Below are 26806 nucleotides of genomic sequence, written 5' to 3' on the forward strand. Positions count from 1 at the left end.
GATAGCGACCTCTCTGTTTCACAAGTGGGGTTCTCCCCGCATAGACCTCTTTGCGTCCCCTCAGAACCACAAAGTGGACGATTACTGCTCTCTCATTCGGAGCCAGCACTCTCGGCCGAGGGATGCATTCTCCCTCAAGTGGACAACCGGTCTACTCTACGCATTCCCTCCACTTCCTCTTGTGTCAAAGACTCTCGTGAAGCTACGCCAGGACGGAGGAACCATGATCCTGATAGCACCTTACTGGCCACGCCAAGTATGGTTTCCAATACTCCAGGATCTCTCCATCCGCAGGCACATTCCTCTGGGAAAGGACCCGCATCTGCTCACTCAAAACGACGGATGCCTCCTCCATCCCAACCTCCAAGCCTTGTCCCTGACGGCATGGATGTTGAAAGGTTAGTCCTTCAGCCTTTCAACCTTTCAGATTCCGTTTCTCGAGTCCTGATAGCTTCACGAAAGCCTTCCACAAGAAAGTCTTACTCATACAAATGGAAAAGGTACACATCATGGTGCACTTCTCAGTCCCTTGATCCCCTTTCCTGTCCAATCTCCAAATTCTTGGACTATTTATGGCATCTCTCTGAATCAGGTCTTAAAACCTCTTCCATTAGGATGCATGTCAGTGCGGTAGCCGCCTTCCATAAAGGTGTACAGGGTGTCCCTATTTCAGTACAACCCCTAGTAACACGTTTTCTTAAAGGCTTGCTCCATCTGAAGCCACCCTTACGGCCTCCGGCCCCATCCTGGGACCTTAATCTGGTTCTTGGTCGTCTAATGAAACCTCCTTTCGAACCTCTGCACTCCTGTGAGTTAAAGTATCTCACATGGAAAGTGTTATTCCTTTTGGCTATCACTTCAGCTCGCAGGGTTAGTGAATTACAGGCCCTAGTTACCTATCCGCCTTACACTAAGCTCCTGCAGGACCGGGCGGTACTCCGCACTCACCCTAAATTTTTACCTAAGGTAGTTTCTGAGTTTCATATTAATCAATCCATCATACTACCTATCTTTTTTCCCAGGCCCCACTCCAACTCTGGAGAACAGACCCTGCATACCCTAGACCAGGGGTCAGGAACCTTTTTGGCTGAGAGAGCCATAAACGCCACATATTTTAAAATGTAATTCCATGAGAGCCATACAATATGTTTAAAACTAAATACAAGTAAATGTGTGCATTTTATGTAAGATCACACTTTTAAAGTACAATAAGTCTCTGAAAATATTACACCAGGCCTTAAGACACCAATACATCTCCTATTAGGAAAACGGACCAAGTCAGGCTGCTATAGAGTCCTACACAGAAACTACACGCCAGCAGAAAACCTCACCTGAATCACGTGCTGTCCCTCACCTAACATAGAATAAAGAGACCAAAACGCATAACAAGAAGCATGCAGACAAAAACTGAATTGGAAACTGCAACAAGCCAGAGTCTCTGTATGCAGTGTAACAAAGGAAAAAAGAAACATCACACATCCTTATAAAACAAATCAAGAAATATAAAATCATCAGCAGTAAAACTGTACTAACAAAAAGAACATATTTCGAAACAGCTGATGAGTGGAATATCCAATAATTAAAAACTCATATAAAACATTTCCAGATACCAACAAAATATTTCAAAATAGCAGACACAAAGATCCAGTAATGAAAAATAATAAGGATACAAACATTTTTTTGCTCTGCATACCTGGGAACGTTTGATATCCAGGTGTCCTGAGATTGTTCTGAATTAGCAGGAGGTGGGGTGGTTTGCTTGGAACTTTCTCCTCTCTCAGTCACATACCAGCGCTCTCTCTCACACTGGCTCTCAATGACACACCTATACACACATGCTCTCAGTCACTCACATATACAAATGTTTTTTCTCTCTCACTTATATAGGCTCTTAATTACACATTTACACACATGCTGTCTATCTTTTCACGCTTACACACACACAGGCTTTCAATCACATAAATACATGCTGTCTTTTTCTCTCACACACAGACTCTCATTCACATGCTTACAAACATGTCCTCTCTTTCTCTCATTTACACACAGGCTCTCAATCACATACTCACATGCTCCCTCACCTAAATCAGCTCTCAATCACACACAGACACACATGGTCTCTCTCTCTCATTTAAACACAGGCTCTCAATCACATACTCACATGCTCCCTCACCTAAACCAGCTGTCAATCAGACACAGACACACATGATCTCTCTCTTACTTATACACACAGGCTCTTAATCATACATACACATGATCTCTCTCACACACAAAGGATCTCAATCATACACACATACTCTTTCAAACAAACAGGTTTTCAATTACAAACTTACACATACAGGTTCCCAATGGTAAACTTACATTCATGCTCTCTCTCTCACAGGCAGGATCTCAATCACAGACATACTCTCTTTCACATGTACAGGCTCTCAATCATTCACATACATGCAATCTCTCACTCACACACACAGGATCTCAAACACTCATGCTTGCTCGCTCATTCATTCACTCTCTCTCTCCCCCTTCCCCCCCCGGAACTCGCGGCAGCAGCAGCCACCTCCCAACGCCAACCTCCTTCATTTTCAGCCCTCGCGGAGGCGAAGGCGGAGTCCCATCGGCCGCGGTTGAAGATTTTCATTTTCCTCCGAGCCGCGCTGCAATCTTCTTCCCGTCGGACACTAGCGTGCCTGCGCGGGTCTTCCCGCGCAGGCACCCGATGCTCTCCACTTCCTCTTCTGGGCCGCGGGAAGAAGAGAGCACCGGCGTGCTCTCTTCTTCCCGCGGCCCGGAAGAGGAAGTGGAGAGCATCGGGTGCCTGCGCGGGAAGACCCGCGCAGGCACCCGATGACTCCAGCGCTGGCACCCGGCTGACACCCGATGACTCCCGCGCAGGCACCCGGATGACTCCAGTCGGCGTGCTCTCTTCTCCTCCCCCCCGCGGCCCGGAAGAGGAAGTGGTGAGCATCGGGTGCCTGCGCGGAAGAAGAGACCACGCTAGTGTGGTCTCTTCTTCCGCGCAGGCACCCGATGCTCTCCACTTCCTCTTCCGGGCCGCGGGGGGGGGGGGGAAAGAGAGCACGCCGGTGCCGCTGACTCCAGCTGTCCTGCCGCGTTCCGCCCGGGCTGACAGCATTTTAAGCCCGGGCGGCGGAGGACCGGGGAGCAGCTGGGTCAGCGGGGAACCGCGAAGTATGGCGACACTTGTCTGCGAGCCAGATGCAGCCCTCAAAAGAGCCATATCTGGCTCGCGAGCCATGGGTTCCCGACCCCTGCCCTAGACTGTAAACGGGCTCTAGCCTTTTACCTAGACCGTACAGTTTCTTACAGGAAGAGCACTCAATTATTCGTCTCTTTCCATCCTAACAAGTTAGGACAACCTGTGGGTAAGCAGGCTCTTTCCTCCTGGTTGGCGGACTGCATTGCTTTCTGCTATGAGCAAGCGGGCATCCCTTTTCAAGACCGTGTCAAAGCACACTCTGTGAGGGCCATGGCTACGTCAGTGGCACACCTTCGATCGGTGCCGCTTCCTGACATCTGCAAGGCTGCAACCTGGAGTTCTCTCCATACCTTTGCAGCCCACTATTGTTTGGACAAAGCTGGAAGACAGGACTCCATCTTCGGCCAATCTGTCTTGCGTAACCTTTTTCCAACGTGATGTACCAACACCCTTCCACCTTCCCGGTAGGGTGCGGATGCCCTTTACCAAATTCCACCCCAGTTGTAGTGCCTGTTGCACGTCGTTGGGTGCATTTGGTGCAAGTCAGGACATCCTCAGCTCGGTACTCACCCATTTGTGAGGACAACCATCCTGCTTGTCCTGTGAGAAAGCAAATGTTGCTTACCTGATGTAACAGGTGTTCTCACAGGACAGCAGGATGTTAGTCCTCACGAAACCCGCCCGCCACCCCGCGGTGTTGGGTTTGTTTTGTTTTTACTTTCTAGGCACTGCCTGTAGCTTTGAACATCAGACTGAAGGGAGACCCCTGCTGGCTGCAGGGTCAGTGCCTTGCTGGGCATGCCCAGTAGGGGCCAGTCAAAGTTCTGTTTAAACTTTGACAGAAGTTTTCCATGGTGGGCTCCATCCTCGATGTCACCCATTTGTGAGGACTAACATCCTGCTGTCCTGTGAGAACACCTGTTACATCAGGTAAGCAACATTTGCTATCTTAATACAATACTCAGTCCATTACTAGGACATGTCAATATATATCCAAAAAATTATGAACAATGCAAACACTGCAAGGAAAACAAGTGAGGCTAGGAAACCTTAATCACTAATTGTGAAATCTGGTATTAACAACTTCCATCTAGCTTGATCTTTTTTAACACAGACAAGGATACAAAGTGGGGGGGTCATCTCCCGAAGATCTCATTTTAGTGCTTAAAATGGCTGTGAGTTGAGGAAGATTAAAAAAAAACCAACTTACTGCTTGATATTTGAGACACTTGCAAAGATAGTTTAGCTAAAACATTACTCTTAAGTAGTAGCACCTAGGGCTGCATACGAAGAAATTAATTTTTTCCATTGTGTGGCTTTAGCCACATTTGGAAAAGCACGAATTCTAGTATTCAAAAAAAAAAAAAAATCCCTGTGTGAAAAGCTTTAAAACCAAGTCCCTGTCAAGTTTGAGAACAAATTTAAAAATTCAGATCAAGACAAAAATATATCTGCTGTTGCTACCTTTTACAGTGGACCCTTTGCATCAAGGAAATCAAATGATTGTTGGGAAATATGATGACCACCTTCTTAACAAAAGAAGGAATATAATATGCTCTGGAAATAGGTGGACAGGCATTCTCAGGAATCTTTTTAGAATTTCCATAAAATAGCACTTGAGCAAAGCTACAAGAGATGTGACTAGTTTAGGGAAGTTTGTAAAATGCAGAGTCAGGTTTTTGGTTATATTGTCTAATCGCTCCATTTTACTGTTAATCACCAAATTATCTTTAACCAAAGAATGCAAATTCTAAATTTTCCTCAATTCAGATTTCATCTCCCCAGTTTTCTTTTGATTTATTGCAGTTTCTAATTCTTTAACCCTGGCAGAAACTCTTGAAACTGAGAAGGAAATGACTGAAACTGGTCTGAGAAGGACTTCTCAAACATAGCTAAGGCTTCCCGGTCCACTCCAAACTGACAGTCTTGGATCTTACCCAGACCAACAAGTTCTCAGTAGTAGACTTTGAAAGAGGCCCCTCTAGCAGACTTTCTTGGGAATCTCTCCACATTGCCCCTTAGTGCCAGACTTCCTTTCTACAGCCATTCGCAATAGCAGCATTCAACTCTACTTGATTCAGCTAGCTTGGGCCCTGCTCCTGCACGGCATCTGACATCATCCAAAGGTGCCGCATCTAATGAATTGCTGGAAGATCTCTTGCAGCTGGCACTGTAGGACCGACATCCATTTCCAGGCTTAGAGTCACAAGCAAATTTGGGGAGACCACCACCACTCTTTGGATCAGCAGCCCCTCCAAGGACAATGCTCTGGTAAGGGAGATCTCACTATGTGCATAGGCTTGGCAAATCCCCCAATCCAGGATCTGCAAGGAGGCCCAAGATTCACCCTTTTTGCGTAACCATCGATCTGGCACAACAGCAACCTCAGCAATGTGTACATGGAGATCAGAGCATCAAGTTCTCCTTAATGACATACTCCTGACGGCAGAGGGTTCCTAAGTCTCCCAGCTAGCATCCTAGTTAAAAACTGGGAAGGGGGTTTTACTTGATCCAGGAAAACATAGCCAGTATCCCATCCTGGAAATTCTGTCTGTGGTAGGAAGGCTGAGGTTTTACAGAAAACATTGCTCCAGTGTAGCTAATTCAGAATAGAAACACATTGCATCTATTGGAAATTTGATTATTCACAGACTCATGGTCGACCTCAGCGTCAGGAACTGCATTTAAAGGAATGCTGCTCCCTCTTAGAAGCCAAAGTGGTTGAACCCATTCCACTGTGGGAAGGAAGAGTTGGTCCCATTCTAGATCCTGAGGGTTTTGAACCTGTTTCTAATAAAGTAAAATTTCAAGATGGTTTTGCTAGGCATTTTAATGCTTTCCTGGATAAAGGAGACTGGATATATTCACTGGTTTTAAAGGATGCCTATACCTATATAGGGATATTTCCAGGTCATGGGCAATATCTCACATTTGTAATAAAGACCACTTCCAATACTGTGTACTGCACCACACTTATTCATGAAATACTGAGCTGTACTGCTTCACATATTAGGAGTACATGTGTTTCTTATCTGGACAATTGGTTGACCAAGCGTACATATCAAGAAGGTACCATAGAACTGAATACCAAAACCATTTGGGTGTTAGTTACTAGGTTTCATCATCAAGTACCCAAAATCTAAGTAAATCCATCATCTGAGTTCATAGGAGCTCTGTTAAACGCAACTCTGGCAAAAGCCTTCATTCCACAAGAAAGGATATAACCAACTTGGTGTCGACAGTGGCAGACATTAGCATAGGACATGTTGGGCCTTATGGCATCAACAGTACATGTCAACTCTTGGCATGTATCCACATGAGAGAAGCCTAGTGGACCCTAAGATATCAGTGGTCTCAGGCTACACAAGATCTTTGAGACAGTATTCAAATCGCTCAGCATCTCATGGACTACTTATCCTGATGGCTAGATCAGTTGAGTTTCAGTGGGTATATTTCAAAATTTCTCCTTCCCAAATTACCATAACAATTGCTGCGTCCAACTTGGGCTGAGGAGCATTTGTAGTGGGTTCTGCACCGAGGGCATATGGTTGCAACATGAATCTCCTAGAGCTACTGGCGATCTGGAATGCTCTAAAGGCTTTCGGAAATCAGTCAGCAGTATTCTAATTCAGACAAATAAATGGCCATGTTTTATATTAGCAAGCAGGGAGGTATAGGATCCTCTCTTTTGTGTCGAGAGTTTGTTAGAATGTGGTCTTGGACTTTTTTTTTTTGCAGGAAATGACCCTGAGAACTACCTATCTGATAGGAAAGGACAATACCCTAGCAGACAAATGGTTCCTGGACATGGGAATAGCAATTCAGATATTCTGCAAGTGGAAAACACCTGTAATGGATCTCTGTTTCCCCACTGAACAAGGATTCCTCAACTCTGTTCCAGGAGAAGATCAGAGGGCAAACTAGTCTCTGATGCTTTCTTCCTATATTGGGGAGATGGTCTTCTGTTCACACCTCCTCAGATTCCAACAAAGATCTTGCTAAATCTCAGAAGAGGCCAAGGGACTGATTCCCATAGCCTTTTATTGGCCAAGACTGATTTGGTTCCTACTCCTTTGGGAGATGTCCATCAGGAGCCCTCATCAGACAGAACCAGGGAACATTACTATACCTCAACATCAGGTCCCTAGACATCCCAGCCTGGATGTTGAGAGGATAGTATTGAATTCCCTAAACTATCAGAGAATGTATCTTGTATTCCTCTAGCGTCTAGAAAGGCTTCCACCAGAAGGCTTATTGTTTTAGATAGAGGTGATCTACCTTATGGAATAAGGGAAAAGCCCTAGATATTTTCTTTTATCTTACACAAAACCTGAAAACTAATTATGTAAGGGTTCACCTTACATAAGAACATGCCATACTGGGTCAGACCGAGGGTTCATCAAGCCCAGCATCCTGTTACCAACAATGGCCAATCCAGGCCATAAGAACCTGGCAAGTACCCAAAAACCAAGTCTATTCCATGTTACCTTTGCTAGTGATTGCAGTGGCTATTTTCTAAGTCATCTTAATTAATAGCAGGTAATGGACTTCTCCTCCAAGAACTTATCCAATCCTTTTTTAAACACAGTTATACTAACTGCACTAACCACATCCTCTGGAAACCTTAGTGCAGTTAGTGCTTATAATCACTATCTAGAAGGTAAACCATCTCTCTACAGCCTTCAGTTCAATTTATGTGGAGCCTGCTTCTGTTGAAGCTTCACGTCAAGCCTCTCGCTGTAACATGGGGCCTCAGCTTGTTACTGATCCATTTGATGAAAGGTCCCTCTAAGTCATTAGACTCCTGTTGACCTGGAAAGTCATATTTTTAGTGGCAGTCACTTTGGTATGCAGTCAGTGAGCTCCAGGCCCTAATGGCTTCTGTCTTACTTTATTTTTTTCAGTAATAGGTTGTAAACACAGAACCAAAATTCCTACCTAAGACAGTGTTGGATTTCTACCTTTAATCAATCATCCTTCCATTATTTTTCTAAGTCCCATGTCCTCAAAGGTGAATAAACCTTGCATAGTTTGGGTTGGTTTAAGAAGAGCATTTTAAGAAGTGTTGAGCTTGAGACAAGTTCCAACCTTAGCCTCCATCTGTGAGGACTATGTATCCTCCTGTCCTCAGAGAAAACCAATTGCAGGTAAGTAATTCCTGCTAAGGAACAGATATTTAAGTGGTGATAACCTAGAATTGCATTTGTGATACTTGGGATCCTTCCTAATGTGTGGTCTGCTGAAATATGTAGAAATCACCTGGGGAATAATGCACAACTTTCACTTCAATCTTCTGGATACTTGCAGGTAGCACTGTAGGTAATGATGGTGGTATGTCAGAGGTGTGCAGGTAGCGCTGTAGGTAATGATGGTGGTATGTCAGAGGTGTGCAGGTAGCGCTGTAGGTAATGATGGTGGTATGTCAGAGGTGTGCAGGTAGCGCTGTAGGTAATGATGGTGGTATGTCAGAGGTGTGCAGGTAGCGCTGTAGGTAATGATGGTGGTATGTCAGAGGTGTGCAGGTAGCGCTGTAGGTAATGATGGTGGTATGTCAGAGGTGTGCAGGTGGGGTTTTAATTATGTCTACAAGAGGACTATTTATTTATTATTTATTTATTTCTTTTGTATACCGACATTCGATCGAGATATCACATCGGTTTCCAGGTAACAGGTTGAATAGGGCGAGATCTGCCCTATTTTACATTTAACAAGATAACAATTGATTAAACTATTGAAGTAAAATACACACATTATCACATTTTGCTGGATAATTGGCCACAGCCCAAGTTGGAGACCTATGGCTAAGGAGATCTAAAATAAGGGCAATTTTTTAAAGGTGGCTTTTCTTAATAGTGGATATTATCACCTAGAAATTTTAATTTCATAAAGTGTTTTTAATTTTATATTTAAACTGTTACCTTTTTCTGTAGTTTCATTGCACCACTTATTATCAGACAGAACAACCTGGAAATCCATAAGTGGCCTGGCAGTTTAAAAACAAACATTGTCCCTGTGGAGGTGTTCCATTTTCTAAAATATATAAAGAGCTTGTCATGCCTGTTTTAAAAAGGTTACCCTCTCCTGCCTAGTCAATGCTTTTGCATGATGCTGTATAAACCAATGTTTCTCAGCCCAGTCCTTGGGAACCCACCTGGCAAATCAGATTTTCAGGATATCCACAATGAATGCACATGATGAGATGATATCTGCCTCAGCCACCTCCACTGTATGTAAATGTATCGTACAGATTCATCGTGAATGTCTGAAAACCAGACTGGGCTGAGAACCGCTGGTATAATTCATTTTTTATTTATTTTTTAAGCTTTAAAGTTAAAAAAAAAAAATAGGACTTGCTTGTTTTTCCTTGCACTTCATTAGAACAGCTCTGTAGTGATTTCCTTATTAAACGGAAAACAATGTAAGAGAACTGAGAGAAATTACATTTTTAGACAAGACTGGTATTTGTTCTGCTCGAAAAGCATGGTACTTAAATAGGTATTTCTGTTGCTGCAGGCTGTGGCCCCAGATAATTGTCTAGTTTTGAAGTTAGAAGCCAGAGGAGTAAGGATCTAATTAATAGGTAGGGGCAATTAGCTGGTTCTAGAGTAGAAGGTTAGGGGGCACTGTTGCCATTAGAACATTTAATTTTATGTTTTGAAACATTTTGAAAAGTGTTTTGCTTTGGTTTGTTTTTTTTTTTTAAACCATTTCATCAACTGCATGCTGATGTGAATAACTGATGTGCTCACTGGATCTCACCACTGATTTGGATAGCGCAGTGGTTCTCAGCCCAGTCTTTAGTGACTGCTTGGGCAGTTGGCTTTTCAGGATATCCACAATGAATGTGCATATAAAAGATTTGCATACAATGGAGGCACTGTATGCAAATCTTTCATGCATATTCATTATGGACATCTTGAAAACCTGACTGATCAGGGGACTGGGGAACCACTGGGCTATCGGATATCTTTTTCTAATGAGTGGTATATAATTAATTTAAAAACAAGAATTTAATGTCTTTGTTTTAACGATACAGTCCACGCAAAGTCAAGAAGACTTCAAACTGGAGGATTTGAAGAAGTTAGAACCAAGTAAGATGTATCCCTTATGGGGTTTTTGTTTTTTTAACTATGCATGATTAGGGGTCAATGGATGTTTACTGAAGTGTGAGGAAGGATGATGCGACAACATACCATGGGCAACAGTATTCAAGTGTGGCACTCTAACCTTTATCTTTTGTGCATTAAGACGTTGATGGAAGAAGTGCAGTTTCCAGAGAAATAGAACAGAAGTCACTGGTGCAGGGTAGGTGACTCTGATCCTCAAGTACCACAAGCCAGTCAGGTTTTCAAAGTATCCCTGCTGTGACTATTCATGAGATATTTGTCCCATTGCTTGCAGATATATCTCATGCTTAGTCATTGTGGATATCCTGAAAACGCGACTGGCTTGTGGCACACGAGTTGCCTACCTCACTTGAGTAGTGAAAGGCAAAGTGGAAATAGCAAGGAAAGCACCAAATTATAAATGGATGACATTTAGTATTGCATAGACAGGATAAGTGATTTTGGTTAGTAAAGCAGATGTCAAAAGTAAACTCTTCCAGAATGTAAAGTTCATTTCAGATTGCAGGATTCCTGTAGTTTCTCCTAAATATGTTGTGGTATTTTGTTGCCTTAGGGACAATAGAGTGCATGATTTTGCTGTCTACCAAAATTAATTTTCCTGGCTATGCAATGGCTCTCTCTGCTTCTAGATGGCCGAGTGTGAGAGAGAGGTTCTGTGCTGTAACTCTTTTATTTATTTATTTATTTTTTGTACACTTGTGGGCAAAGTTTAGGCACTCTTGGTCAAATTGCATGTTTCAATGAATCTCTAACTGAACAGAAGCTGACATCTTCTGTATGTTACAAAGTTAACATGAGTTTTCTGCAATTTTCAATGCAAAATTACTATTTTGTAATTTTAACACTTTAAAAAAAAAAAAAAAAAAAGGTAAATTTGACATGTACAAAAGTTGGGATACTCTTTCAGTCAGTACTGTGCAACATCTCCTTTGGCAGAAATAACAGCTTCAAACATTTCATACAGAATCGTTTTAGTTTTACTTTTGGAATTTTTTTTCCTGCTGTTTCTTGCAGTACTCGTCGAACTCAAATATTCTTCGGTCTCTATGCATACACTGCATGTTTGATATCTTTCCACAGATTTTCAGTAATATTCAAGTTTGGAGATCGTGAAGACCATTCCAAAACCTTCATCTATCTCTTATAAGTACTTCATGGCTGCTTTTGAGGTATGTTTCAGATCACTGTCTTGCTGAAACATCCAACCTCTTTTCAGCTTCAATTTTTTTTTTCATTGGCTGTGGGACATTAGCTTCTCAGATAATTGGATATTTAGTTAAATCTGTTCTTTCTTCCACCTGCACAATATTTCCTGTGCCACTGGCTGCCACACACTCCAAAGCATTAAAAATCCATCCAGGCTTATGGTTGTCAGTGTTCTTTTTTTTTTTCAAATGTTTCACCTTTTTTTTTTTCTTCTTTCTCTCCAAATGTATATTGTGTGGCTGTGGGCGAACAGTTCGGTTCAATTTTCATTTCATCATTTCAAAGCACTTTATTTCCAAAGATTTCATGTTTTATCAAGGTTTTTGTTTTGCATACTTTAGAGATGACTTTGATGTAGAAAGTTTCCTTCTGACAACTCTCCCATGCAGATTGTTGTTATATATTAAGCAATGCTGTATTGTGTATTTGTGATCAGCTGCGGGTTATTAGAAGTGCCCTGTGTATTCTGTTTTGCATATATGACTAGTTTTTTGGGCAGTTCTGTCAGATTTTTCTTGGTCTTTCAGAATTTGACTTGACTTTAACATCTTGGTGTAACTGCTTGGAGGAGCCCATAGTTTTGAAATAGCACATTTGCCACCCGAGAAGTTATAAGGATCAGAGCTTAGAGGGCCAGATTTTCAAAGGGGTACGTGTGTCAGATACGCGCGTACCCCCCCGAAAACCTGGCCCAAACTCCCCCTGCACATGCCGAGCCTATGTTGAGTAGGCTCGGCGGCGTGCGCAAGCCCCAAGACGCACATAAGTCCCGGGGCGTTTCGGGGGAGGGCGTGTCACGGGGGGAGCATGTCATGGCCGGTGCGTCATCGGGGGCGTTCCAGGGGCGTGGCCGCGGCCTCCGGACCAGCCCCCGGACTGGACCCTGACGCACTGGCGGTCCAATGCTCGCAACTTGTGCCTGCTTCAAGCAGGCGTAACTTATACAACAAAGGTAGGGGGGGGTTTAGATAGGGCCGGGGGGGGGGGGATAGGGAGGGGAAGGTGGGGGGAGGCCGAAGGAAAGTTCCCTCCGAGGCCGCTCCGATTTCGGAGCGGCCTCGGAGGGAACGGAGGCAGGATGCGCTGCTCGGCGCGCGCAGGCTGCCGATTTTGGGCAGCCTTGTGCGCGCCAACCCCGGATTTTAATGGATACGCGCGGCTAGGCACGTATTTATTGAAATCCCGCATACTCTTGTTTGCGCCTGGTGCGCGAACAAAAGTTCACATGTGTGCAAATTTATAAAATCTACCCCAGAGCGTTTGCTCAACTTTGCACTTGGAGTCACATGACCAATTGAAAGCCTAACAAGTTAATCAACGTTCCCTGTACGTACCAGGATCAGTCCAGGACACCTGGGTTGTGACTCCGCACCTTGTGACTCCGCACCAGTAGATGGAGACAGACTAAAACTTGTGGGCGGAGCCATATATGCTCCTGTGCCAGTCACAGCCCCTCAGTCTTACTCTGTCTCCAGTAGATGGTGCAGGTCCAGTCACAGCCCTGCCTGACCTGAGTCTGGTGGTTAGTCAGGTTTGGTTTTTTGGGTTAGTTTTTTGTTAGGCCTAATGGTTTGTATACTAAATTGGGTTTTGTTTTTAATTCTTAGTTGGGTGCCCTGCCTCCCAGGGGGGTTGAGAGGTCCTGAAGGGACTACCCTCCCCCGGTTGAGGCCGCTGCCAGGGTCGAGGACCCGGCTGAGCTAGTGGCAGCGTCAGGGGTGACACCGGGGAGCCCGGTTCACTCACCCCTGCAGGAAAAGGGCTCCAGAACCAAGGACAGCTGCAAGCTGTGTGGGAAAAAAAAAAAAAAGGGTTTTTGTTTTTGTTGTGTCGGCTCTCCGTTTCCTCGCGTCTCCACTCCGTTTCGGGGGGGGCGCCGGTAGCAGGAGGGAAGTCGCCGACTTTGAAATTTATTTATTTTTTTTGTTTCGCTGCGTTTCCCGCCCGTTTTTCGCCGCGATCGCCGGCCTGCCGTGAGGGTCGGGCTCGGCTCGCGCATGCTTATCGCGGCAAGGTCTCTGCAGCTCCTGTCTCACGGGCGGAGGAGGAGTGCCCGGATCGCCTCCTGGGGGTCCGGTCCTGAACCGCGCGATCGCCGCTGCGCGGGGGGGGGGGGGGGGGGGCTCGGCTGATAGGCCCCAAGGTTTTTGTTTTATTTCCCGCTCTGTACGAGTACGGCGGCCATTTTAATTCCCAGCCGCGAAGTTGCTCGGTTCACAGCAGGACATTCAGCTCTGCCCCCCCGCGCTTTTTCCGTAGCGGGGTCCGGCGGGGGGGGGGTCCCCCACGGGGGGGCCTCGTTCCCCGGTGGCTACCGCGGAGGCTTCTTCTTCAGATTCGGGTTCTTGTCATCTGATTTTGTGGCGCAGGATTCTTTTCTTTTCAATTGTAAGCATAGTATGCGCAGCTGGAGGGGCGTCGCGGGGGAGGGCCACCCGTAGGTCCGCTCCAAGGAAGAAGAACACTATGGCTGTTGTGGAGGGCTCTCGGGAGCCCTCGCGGTGGACGCATCCGCCGCGTGGCTTACCTCAGAAGTCGGAGAAGGAATCTTCATCTCCAGTTCACTCAGAGTCTCCAGAGGAGCCCCTGATGGGGGCCGAGGAAGCGGCTGCGGACGGTCCCATCCAGCCCAGCGCGGGCAAAGGGACACTAGCCGTGGAAGGGGAGGTCCCCAAAGTGGTGCGGCTTTTTCGCAGGGAGGCAATGTCCCCGCTAATTCCAGCAATTCTTCAGGAACTGGCATTAGAGGCTCCACCTGTGGTGGCCCGTCCAGAGGCAAACATGGATCCGGTGCTCTTAGGTCTCTTGGGGCCGGCAGTAGCATTTCCCTTTTCACTTTTCATCGACAGATATCCTGTTCGGTGAATGGGATACGCCGGAGTTATGCTTGCAGGTCAGTAAGGCCATGGACAAGATTTACCCGCTACCCAAGGATGCGCTGGAACTCCTTCGACTGCCGAAGGTGGATTCCGCAGTCGCTGTGGTGACGAAGAGGTCGACCATTCCGGTTACAGGAGCCACGGCTCTCCGGGATATACAGGATAGGAAGCGGGAAGTGCAACTCAAGAAGAGTTTGGAGGTGTCTGTCCTGGGGTGCGGGCTGCCATCTGTACCAACTTCGCTATACGCGCGAGTCTGCGCTGGGCCCAAGTTTTTCAGTCGAACCCAGGTCTGTCGGCGGCAGAGGCATCACAGGCAGATAGGTGGAGGCAGCAATTGCGTATGGGGCAGATGCTCTCCACGGGTTGCGGCGTACATCCACTAAGTCCGGGGTGGAGGCTGTATCGGTGCGTCGCCTGCTGTGGCTACGTAACTGAGCTGCAGATGGTTCGTCCAAAGCGGCTGCCCGAGGACAAATTTCAGGGCGCGCTCCTCCTTTTTCGGCCAGATCCCGTTTCCAAGGGCCCAGGAATTCGCGTGCTCAAAGGTCTACCGGTCCTTCCTATAGGTCACCTTCCTCCCGAATCCCTCAATGGCAGCAGTTTTTTCGGAGTACACGCTTCGGTAGACAGGGAGGAGCCCAAGTCTTCACTGTGATACGCGGCCGGCCCATCCCTCACCTCAGCCCCAGCACGTCGTTTCCAAGGTAGGGGCGTGGTTACCCTTGTTTGTCGAGGAATGGGCCAGTATAACTTCGGGCCAAGCGGTCCTCAATGTGATAACGCACGGCTACGCATTAGAGTTGTTCGTTCCCCAGCACTCAAATTCCTGGTCTCGCCGTGCAAGGCTCCCGAACAGAAGGCAGCAGTGCTAGACACCATCCGGCGCTTGGAAAGTTTGGGAGCCATTTTTTCCCCCGTTCCGATCAGTCAGCACGGCAAGGGGCGTTACTCCATTTATTTTTTTGTTCCAAAGAAAGACTGCTCTTCTAGACCAATCCTGGATCTAAAAGGGGTGAACGGAAGCCGGCGTGTGCCTCACTTCAAAATGGAGTTTATTTGGTCGGGGATCGCCTCGGGGCGTACAGGAGAGTTCCTGGCCTCACTAGATCTCACGGCGGCGTACCTTCACGTAGGCATTCAACTGTCGTTTCAGCGATCCCTAAGGTTCTGCTTCCTATGACGGCTTTATCAATTCAGGGCTCTCCCGCTTGGGGCTGGCAACGGCGCCTCGTACGTTCACGATGGTAATGGTCGTGGTTGCGGCGCAGCGACGCCGGGAGGGTGCTGATTCATCCTTACCTGGACGATTGGTTGATTCGGGCGAGGTCCGAGGATCAGTGTCGGCTGGCGGTGGCCAGGGGCCTACAACTCTTGCAGTCTCTAGGCTGGATAGTCATTTTCAACAAGAGTCAAGTGGTACCCACGCAGACCTTGGAATACCTTCGACGACACGGTGCTGCGTGTTCCTCTCGCAGGACCGAAGGTGCGGACTGCAGTCTCAAGTGAGGCGCTTGCTGTCGCTACGCCTACCACGAGTCGGCAATTACCTGATGGTCCTGGGTCCTATGGCCTCCACTCTCGCGTTGGTCCCCGGGGCGTTCACTGATCTACGGCCATTGCAGTCGTCCTTACTATCCCGCTGGAAGCCGATTTCGGGGGAATTCTACCGTCCACTTCCACTCGTAGGCCGGGCGAGATCCAGCCTGGCTTGGTGGCTCGATTCCAGTCTTCTGATCTCTGGAGTGTCACTCTTCGTGCCCACCTGGACAGTGGTGACCACGGATGCCAGTCTCTCCGGATGGGGAGCAGTCTGTCTAGGACAGTCAGTTCAAGGCCTATGGTCAGCGTCTCCAGCCCGAGGGGCTATCAACAGACAGGAGACCAGAGCGGTCCGGCGCTGCAATCGGTCCTACCTCTGCTGAGGGGACGGGCAGTCTGTGTTTTGTCGGACAATGCAACCACAGTGGCCTATATCACTCGCCAAGGAGGGACGAGAAGCCCACATCCATCGCCAAGGAGGGACGAGAAGCCCACAGGTAGCAGAGGAGGCGAGGCTCTTGATGGCTTGGTCGGAAATAAATCTCGACAACATCACAGTCTCTCACACCGCCGGGATCGGCGACGTCCAGGCGGATTTTCTCAGCCGGCATCGTCGGGACCCCGGGGAATGGGAGCTGGCGGACGAAGCGTTTCGCCTCATCGACAAGACGTGGGGTATTCCCACATGGACTGGATGGCCGCAGGCTGCGCTGCGAAGGCTCCGTGATTTTTCAATTGGTTTTGGGAAAAGGGAGCAGAAGCAGTCGACGCATTGGTGCTTCCCTGGCCGACGGATATCCTGCTGTACGTATTTCCTCCGTGGCCGATGTTCGGCGAGATTCTGCGCCGCTTAGTATTGCACCCGTTCAACATGGTCATGGTGGCTCCGGAATGGCCTCGCCGTCCCTGATTCGCAGACCTCTTTCAGTTTGTCGGGGGCGGCTACCATGCGTCCCATGCGTCTCCAGGGGGTCGCGGGGGCCCTTCTGTCAGGGCCCCGTCTGGTTGCAGGATGCGGATCCCTCCTGTCTCGCGGCATGGCGTTTTGAGTGGACTCGGCTCCAGAGGACAGGTTACTCTGACTCGATGGTGGCTATGCTGCGGCGGTCCAGTAAGCAGTCTATGTCCTTGGCGTACGGCCGGGTCTGGGTAGTCTTTGGGGAATGGTGTGTGCAGCGGAGTGTGGCTCCCACTGCCGTTTCGGTATCTGGTCTTCTGGTTTTCTCCAGGCTGGTCTGGCCAAAGGCTTGGCATGCAGTTCCTGCGGGTCCAAGTGGCGGCGCTTGGTTGCTGGCGGGTCCTGATGTCTCCCGTTTTCTCCGGGGGGGCTAAGCTTTTCCGTTCTCCGTTGCGTTTTCCTCTGCCCATCCTGGAACCTTATTGGGTTCTTCCCACCCTGGGCACGGCACCGTTTGACCCTTGAAGCGTACAACTCTTAAGGTCTTCGCATTAAAGACTGTATCCCTGGTGGCGATTGTCTCGGCGCGGCCCTTCTCAGAGTTGCGGGCTCTTTCCTGTAGAGATCCGCCTCGGGGTATTCTTGCGGACGATTCCTTCCTCTCTACCTAAGGTCATTTCGTTTTTTCATCGGCATCAGTCAGTTGAGCTGTCCGCTTTGCGGCCGGGAGCTCCTCTGTTCCTTAAGCGAGAGACTTAAAGAGGCTTGCTGTGCGAAGATCCCTTCTACGCTACCTGGAGGTCACGAATTCCTTTCCGATAGCGGATCATTTGTTTTCCTTTTCGGGTCCAAAGAACGGGACCGCAGCATCCCACACGACGATTGCCCGTTGGCTAGAAGAAACCATTGGTTCGGCATACCTCGTGTGGGGAAAACCGATTCCTGGGGGCCTCCGGGCTCACTCGACATGGTCTCTAGCGACGTCTTGGGTGGCGTCTTCGCAGGTGTCGCCTCCAGTGATTTGCAGGGCGGCTACCTGGAGGTCCTTACATACCTTCATTAGTCATTACCGGTTGGAGGTTCAGGCTACTGATTCCGGGAGTTTTGGAAAGTAGGTGCTCCGAGCGGGACTCTCTGCTTCCCACCCTCGGTAATTTAGCTCTGGTACATCCCAGGTGTCCTGGACTGATCCTGGTACGTACAGGGAAAGGAAAATTAGTTTCTTACCTGATAATTTTCGTTCCTGTAGTACCAAGGATCAGTCCAGGATCCCACCCGCAGTGCTACGCTGCAGTAACGAAGAGTCCGCTCATTGTTGTGTTTCAGTACGCTGACCCCTTATTTAGTCTCTCTCCCGGTTGGGGCGTCTGGTTCCTGTAGGGGTGTTGGAATTTTTTTCCGTTTAAATAGCAAGTTTGTTTGGTTAGCTATGGTTACCTTATGGAATTTTCTACTTTGACATTACGTATGACTGAGGGGCTGTGACTGGCACAGGAGCATATATGGCTCCGCCCACAAGTTTTAGTCTGTCTCCATCTACTGGTGCGGAGTCACAAGGTGCGGAGTCACAACCCAGGTGTCCTGGACTGATCCTTGGTACTACAGGAACGAAAATTATCAGGTAAGAAACTAATTTTCCTTTTTGGGCCTTAACAATTTTTTTTAACAAAGTAGTAACGATTCAACTGGAAAGGTATCCCCATTTTTGTACATACCGTATTGACTGTTTTATTATTTTCAGTCTTTTCAAATCATCAAATAGTACATTTGCATTAAATATAGCAGAAAGATGTCATGTTTAACTTTGTAAAATGTAGAGGTTGTTTTAGCTTCTGTACACTTAGTCATTGAAACATACAATTTGACCAGGGGGTGCTTAAACGTTTGCTCACAACTGTACTTATGTCAGTCAGAGAAAAATTTGTGTAGTTTAACATTGACTACTGAAATAGATTGTATTGTGTATTATTGCATTTGTGTGTTTTGTTTATGGGGGGGGGGGGAATATGAGGGTTGGCAATTGCATGACTATTTTCTGGTGAGAGATGTGAAGGAAGGAAGACACAATAATTTCATTGTGGTTGTAGGGAAAAGAGACCCAATTTGAGGGATGGGAAAGAGGGAAATCATTGGAAAAGAACCCCGAGAGAGAGTATTTCGGGTAAAAGGGGCCTATAATTACAAGTGTTAGGGGTCTGTCTTAGAAATAAGAGCTTGGAAATTAGCCAAGGAAATAAGAACATAAGAACATGCCATACTGGGTCAGACCAAGGGTCCATCAAGCCCAGCATCCTGTTTCCAACGGTGGCCAATCCAGGCCATAAGAACCTGGCAAGTACCCAAAAACTAAATCTATTCCATGTTACCGTTGCTAGTAATAGCAGTGGCTATTTTCTAAGTCAACTTAATTAGTAGCAAGTAATGGACTTCTCCTCCAAGAACTTATCCAATCCTTTTTTAAACACATACTAACTGCACTAACCACATCCTCTGGCAACAAACTCCAGAATTTAATTGTGCATTGAATAAAAAAGAACTTTCTCCGATTAGTGTTAAATGTGCCACATGCTAACTTCATGGAGTGCCCCCTAGTCTTTCTGTTATCCGAAAGAGTAAATAACAGATTCCGTTCTAGACCTCTCATGATTTTAAACACCTCTATCATATCCCCCCTCAGCCATCTCTTCTCCAAGCTGAAAAGTCCTAACCTCTTTATACAAAGGAATAAAAACTTCTTTAGACAGAAAAGGACAAGAAATATGGAGTGAAAGAAGGGAAGTTAAAAGGATGCAGTTTTCATGAACGTTACTGACCTATTGCACAAAATGCTGTGCAAAGTCAGCAATAGTTAGAGAGAGAGGAATGACAGAAGACTGAATCTGAAGAGATATTGGGGAGGGGTGGGGGTTTTTAGTTCAATATCGCGCTGTTCAGACCAGAACTGAGTGCAAGGATGCCATGGAAAGGAGTAAATCAGAGTTGGAATCGAACAAAGATGCAACAGAATCTAATAAAATTAAATTATTTAAAAGGATGAACTCCAGTGCCAAAGGGAGTGAGGAGAAGGTGAAAAGGTGACAAAACGAGTGGGAATTCTGATGTTGAAATATTTTGGCTCTAGAAGGGAAGGATACTCTAGGTGAAAGCAAGACACAATGCAGAAACAGTAACTAATAAAGTGATATGTGATTGGAAGAATGAGAAGAGAAAAACAGAAGGTAAAAAATAAGATTGAATAAATTGTTGCCCTTCCAAAGTCAAGTTTTGCTAATTGGCCAAATGGCAAAGAAAATGTCTCAAAAATGCAAGTTTTCATAAGTCTTGATATTTCATATCAATAAGACTTGGTATTTCATATCAGTAAGTCTTGGTATTTGAGATATCTACCATTCTAGTCTAGGTTTCTAAGGATCACAAGGCCTATTTGCTCTGCCCATTTTCCTTGCCTGGTGGATTGCCGTTGATCCCAGTTGATCTGTCTTACCTCTAACTACTTTGCATCTAGGGATCCTCTGTGCTTGTCCCATACTTTTGTCAAATTCCATTACCATTTTAGTCTCCCACCTCCCTTGGGAAGCCATTCTATGCATTTACCACCTTTTTTCCATGAAGAAATATTTTCTGATACTCATGAATCTACCTCCTTTTGAGACTCACACCATTCTTTCTTCTGAAAAAGATTTGCAGTTTGTACCTTGATACCTTTTTGAGTTATTTGAATGTTTCTATCATATTCCCCCTGTCTCTCATTTCAAATAGGATATAGATATTTGATCCTATAAACATAAAGCCATATGGTCTTTTTCTGCTGTCATATTTTTCATCCGTCCAACTAATTTAGGTTTACAGTTCCCATCACTCCCTCAGAGATCCCCCTTTATTCTATGCTTTCTTGAATTCAGAGATATTTTTGCTTCTACCACCTCCACTGGGAGGTTGTTTCATGCATCCACTACCCTCTCTATAAAGAAACATTATCTAAGATTATTCCATAGTCTCTACCCTTTTTCACCCATATCCCATGACCCTTCATTATGCTGTCTTCTTTCTGATGAGAGGCTCGCCTTCAGTGATGTTTAAATAACTCTATCATATCTCCCCTATCCCACCTTTCCTCTAGGATATGCATGTTTAGATCTTTGTCTATCCCTATATGCTTTAGCATGAAGACCACTGACCATTTAGAAGCCACCCTCTGGACCAACTTCAAACAGTTTACATCCTTTTTTGAAGGTACAGTCTCCAGAATTGTACGCTGTATTCCAAATGAAGTCTCATCAGGGCTGGTACAAGATAATATCACCTCCCTTTTTTCTGCTGACCATTCCTCCCCTTATGCAACCAAGCATCTTTCAGGCTTTTGCTCATCACTTTATCCCCCTGTTTGGCCACCTTGAGATCACCTCCAAATTTCACTCTTTTGTGCTTAGAAGAATTTCACCTCCCATACTGTACCTCTCTCTTGGGATTTTGTAACCTAAATGCATAACTGCATTTTTTACATTAAATCTTACCTGCCAGATCCTAGACCATTCTTTGAGCTTTGATGGATCCCTCCTCATATTTTCCACACTTTCCTGCCTGTCTACCCTGTTTCAGATTTTGGTGGTATCTGCAAAAAGGACAAACCTTTCTTGACACAATGTTGCTCACAAAAATATTGAAAAGAAATGGTCCAAAGACTGATCCCTGAGGCACACCTTCAGTAACATCCCCCTTCTCAGGAAATACGCCATTTACCACTAGCTTTAGTCTCCCCCCAACTCAGCCAGTTTCTAAACCCAGCCAGTCACTTCAGGGCCCATAACAAGGGAGCTCTACAACTTGCCTAGGCAGAACTGTGTCAAAGGCCTCACTGAAATCCAGGTCGCCCCTGGTCATCCAAACAAAGAAATTGATCAGATACAAACTTAGACTGTAAGCCCTCTGGGGATAGTGAAATACCTACAGTACCTGAATGTAATCCGCTTTGAAGCACTGAAAAAAAAATTGTGAAAAGCAGAATATAAATAAAATAAATAAATAAATTTTGATATGATCTACTTCTGGTAAAACCATGCTGCCTCAGATCTTGTAATCCATTGCATTCCAGAAACTGTACTAACTCTACTTTAGTAGAAATTCCAATAATTTGCTCACCACAGAAGTCAGACTAACTGGCCTATGGTTCAGTCTTCTCCTTCCACTTTTCATTCCATCTCTAGTCCTCTGGAGCGTCTCCTGACTCTAAAGCATTGAAAAGGTCAGCCAGCGGAGTGCCAGAGCTTCTCTAAGTTCTACTATCCTCGGATGTATCCCATCTGGCCCCATCGCCTTATCTACTTAAAGCTTAGTTAGCATCTCGCTAACACACTTTTCTGAAGTTCAGTTTAAGGTTTACCTCATTTCAAGTCTTATCCTGTTTGTTTTATGTGGTCCTGGCCCTCCCACAGTGAACACCAAACAGAAATATTTAAGCAATTTTCATTTTTCCTCATCAGCTTTTACTTACCCCTTCCCTTCACCTGAGTTTTACAGTGCCACTTCAGCACTTCTATCATTAACAACATATTAAAAAAATATGTTAATGATATTACCCCAATTTTAGCGTATTTGCAAATTTTTCAGCCATTTGAATTTTTGTATGCCTATTTTACCAGCTTCTCTTAACTTTTCCAAATATCGGGGCTGATGTAATAAAACCTGTGTTAAAATCAGTTACATTTTATTATGGGTTTAATTTAATGTGCACCTTAAAAAATGTGGTCCCCACAGGATGCAGGAAGCTAATGACCTGCATATAGACCAGGAGTAAAGAAAAAAGCACGCTAAACAGCTTTTTTTGATTGGCCATTTTGAACGCCATTATCTGTAAAAGTGCACTAAAAAAAAACCCTACCAAGTTCCCAGACCCTCCCTCTAAAATTAAAAAAAAAAAAACAAAGGCCAGAGTGGAAACTTCCTCCCCTTTCCTGAATCATTCTCTCACATTTAACAAAATGTAAGCCTGGCTGGAGTTGGGACACCCTCTCCCCGCTACCCTCTCACCTTAAACAGAAACTAGCCGGGCCAGAACGGAAAACCACCTTCCCTCACGCATAAAAAAAAAAAAATTGAGCTGGAATAGGAATCCTTCCCCCTCCCCCCTCCCCCTTTTCGAACCGTTCTCTCGCATTTAACAAAACATAAGCTTGTCTGGAGTAGCAAAAGCTTCCCCACAACTCTCCCTGCTGCCCTTAAATAAAAGTTAGTTGGGCCGGAGTGGAACCCTGCCTTGAACCCATCCAGACCTCCCAGAATTCTTCAGATGCAACCCCAGCCAGAGAAGACCCTATTTACTTCTCCTGCGGCTGGTTTGCTCCTTCAGCTTGGCAGCCAATTAGCATACCCGGGAACTTTCCGGATTTAGCCCGGAGACTCCGGAAATTTAGACAAATTTAGAACATAAGAACATAAGAAATTGCCATGCTGGGACAGACCAAGGGTCCATTTCCGGAGTCTCCGGGCAGGACAACAAAAATCTCTGGGCCGCCGCTATTTCCGCACCTCTCGTGGCACACATGCTGGAGCCACAGTATTTCCATGCACGCGCGTTGCCGATCGCACGCTCACACTCGAGAGAGCGAACACTATAAGAAGGCAAACATGATGACTGTATATACACCACAGTAAGAGCACACCTTCAACTCAGGGTGGGTGGGTTGGGCAGGGAATCATTGGTCTGCCTGATGAGTTGATGATTAATATTAAATATTGATACTGATTATATGAATTGAGTAATAGTGATGAATTGGTGATTAAAACAATGATTATGAATATATGAATGATAATTAATGATGGTGATAAATGGCCTGGGGAGGGGCCTGGATCAATGCCTTTTCTATGAGCGAGTGCACAGGTTGGGGATGGCAACTGTGGGGAAAAGCTGGATCAAAGCTCTTGGTCAATGTGGCACAAGTGAATGGGGAGCATTGCTAGGGAAGATATAGGAAAAGGACTGGAGAGCCGAGGATCAGGCAGGGGTTAGCATACCTGGGAACTCTCCGGATTTGGCCCGGAGGCTCCGGAATTCTAAAAATATTACCGGGTCTCCGGGCCAATACCGGAAATCTCCGGGTGCTGCAGCAAAACCAATCTGCTTGGACCTGGAATAAAGAAATGAACGTCACTGGTCTTGCATGGCTGAAAAAGGAGGAACTTGACAGTGATTTCTACCATCTCCGGACCTTTTTAACTCTTACCTTCGCTTCCTCGTGACACCACCTGCTCCTGCACAGCCTGTTTCCTGTATCCAGCCACTTGCCCGCCCCATCCTGTTTGCCTTGGCCAATCGACATTGCGATTTCCTGCCCGTGCATCAAACGAAGAGTAAGAAACAGGCAGCGTCCACTTCCGCAGCACAAGAAGAGAAGGCAGAGGCTGCTGCAGCTCCAGGAGCCCAAGTTAGAGTCGTCTGTTGCGAGTGTGTTTTGAAAGGAGGGAGAGAGAGAATGAATGAGCACGTCTGTGAGAGTGAGTGAGAGAGTATTTGTTTAGGAAGAAGAGATCTGAGAGAGTTGTGTGAAAGTGAGTGGGCATGTGTGTATGGAAGAGGGAGAGACGTGAGTGTGTGTGTGTGTTGGTGGGAGAATGGCAGAAGTAAAGGTGTAAATGGACATGTGAGAGAATGAGCAGTGAAAGTAAGTGTGAACATGTAAGAGTGTTTATGAGAGCAAATTTCTGAGCATCCAGCCCCCCCCCCCCCCCCCACCTGTTAATCCATGGTAATCTCAGGATGACTGGAAGTCAAAAGTTCCCAGGTATGACAATTAGTCCCTTCACTGTCACCTGTCAGTGAAAGGACCCAGTCCCCTTTCAGTATTCCAGGAGGTTTAGAAGGGCTCAGGGAGAGTTCCACTCTGGCCTAGCTAACTTTAAGGTAGCAGGAGGTTTGGAAGTGTGTGTGTTTGGGGGGGGGGGGGGGAGGTGTTTCTGTTCCAGCTGGTCTTCTGATTTGTTAAATGTGAGAGAGTGGTTTGGGAAGAGGGGGTGGTTTCCTTGATGGCCTGACTTTTATTTATTTATTTTACTGAGAAGGGGAGGGTAGCAGAGGGTTCGGGAGAGAGGGGTGCTCCACTCCGGCCTAGTTAAGAGGTTCAGCCTGCTTAGGAGGGGGCCTCACCTAGCTGACTAGGCTCCTGCTAAGTAGATTTGATGGCCTTCTGTTACCACAGGAACTTTTAACTCTCACCTCTGACTAGGTCTTAAATTTCCTGCAGTAAAAGGAGGTGGTGTAGGCAGCTTCCCCACTAGCGTGCCTCCTTACATGAGCTACATCAATCCTACCATGGGTTTTTTAGCACAGGTTTTCCACTGCTAAAAGCCTTATTACATGTGGGGGTAAGGTTAGTAGCAAAAACTCTGTGTTAAAACATAAGTAAAACCCATGTTAGGCGACAAATGAGGCCAATGTAATAAGCTGTGCGAAGCCTGTCTTCCTCTTTCTATGATCTCTTGTAGATCTTAATGCTAACTTTTCCAGCTACATGTTTAGAAAACCATAGTGGCCTCTTTCCTAATAGGTTAGATGCCCTTACAATATCTCCTTTTAGTTTTGCCCACTGTCCTTTTGTTTTTGTCTTTTTTTTTTTTTTTTTTTAAAGATTACGATGTATTGTTTTTAAAGCTGTTGTATATGTTGTGATGTAATCTGCCCCTAACATTGAAAGACGTGGGTAAGAAATGTTTTAAAAAATTAAAAAAAAAAAAAAATGTAGATTTTCCCATCCAGCTAATGACTACTTGAGATACTCACCCGTTTTAGCAAAGTTTGGTGTATGGTGATCACATAAGTGCATATGTTTCTAATAAAATGTAAATGTGTTATAATTATGTGTAACTTGTAATTTAATTATTGAAATGGACGATTCCTTTTGTATATGTTTGATACATGGGTTAGGAATTGGTGTGTACCTCAATTGTTTGTTATATAACAAATTAGTAATGTAATGTTGGTCCACGGTCTATCTTTAATAAGGACGTCTCACAACTCTGTTGTACCTTTGCAGCTCTTAAGTTATGGAAAACCCTTTCTTCCCTCATGATCACAGAGAATAAAACCTTCACTTTACAGACAGCCATTATGTGATTGCTCTTGCGCTCTCTCAGAATAAACTGTTACTTGTCTTTCTTTTCAGTAATAAAGAACATTCTTACTTATAACAAAGAATTCCCCTTTGCTGTTCAGCCTGTTCCTCTCAGGTAAAAAAAATGAAATAAAATGAGAACTTTTTCTCTATATATATATAAATATAATAAATGAAACTTTATTTTCTCTAAGACAAGGATAAAACTTTTAAACCCTGTAAACTTATTGTTGAAGACTGAAGTACATGTGCTTCTTTGGAAAGGATATTTGTTGTCCTTTTACTTTAACTTTTATGTGGAAGATTAAGCAAACTAATATCTTGTTTCCTCTTTCTAGAAAGATTTTAGCGCCAGGAGAGGAGGAGAATTTGGAATTTGAAGAAGAGGAAGAGGAGGGTGGAGCTGGAGCAGGATCTCCAGATTCCTTTACTGTGCGTGTTCCAGGTAAAGAGTTGGATTTAATCTTTATAATTTACACACAAAAAGGCACAATTCTCTGTGTGGTGTACTGTTTATCACTGGGGGCCGGTGGGTTCTGAACACAAAGGCGCTTTTTTTTTTTTTTTTTTACTCAGAAATGCTTTTTCTCTCAAAAATGTTCATATTCTTGAAAATAAGCGCTTACGTATTTGATTTATTTTCTGCCTTTTGGATACTTCAAAGCGGATTCCATTCAGGCACTTGTAGGTATTTCCCTGTCACCAGAGGGCTCACAATCTAAGGGCCTGACTTACTAAGGCTTTTCTCCCATTCTGTGTCGATTGGGGAAAACGTTTCGTAAGTGAGCAGGCACTGGAGGGTGAACTGACTCACTCGAGGTCGCAGGGAATGTCAG

The 26806-nt window shown here is 45.6% G+C and overlaps 1 protein-coding gene across 2 annotated transcripts in view; it reads left to right on the top strand.

Moving 5' to 3' along the window:
- Positions 1 to 26806, top strand: part of AIDA (axin interactor, dorsalization associated) — a 140496-nt gene that overhangs the window by 63672 nt on the left and 50018 nt on the right. For both annotated transcript variants that reach the window (XM_029593139.1, XM_029593138.1), the window contains exons 4-6: positions 10251 to 10305; positions 26022 to 26085; positions 26309 to 26415. In XM_029593139.1, the coding sequence (XP_029448999.1) occupies positions 10251 to 10305; positions 26022 to 26085; positions 26309 to 26415 (226 nt within the window). The remainder of the gene's footprint in view (positions 1 to 10250; positions 10306 to 26021; positions 26086 to 26308; positions 26416 to 26806) is intronic.

Source organism: Rhinatrema bivittatum, chromosome 3 (genome assembly GCF_901001135.1).
Source record: "Rhinatrema bivittatum chromosome 3, aRhiBiv1.1, whole genome shotgun sequence".
Classification (NCBI taxonomy): Eukaryota; Metazoa; Chordata; class Amphibia; order Gymnophiona; family Rhinatrematidae; genus Rhinatrema; species Rhinatrema bivittatum.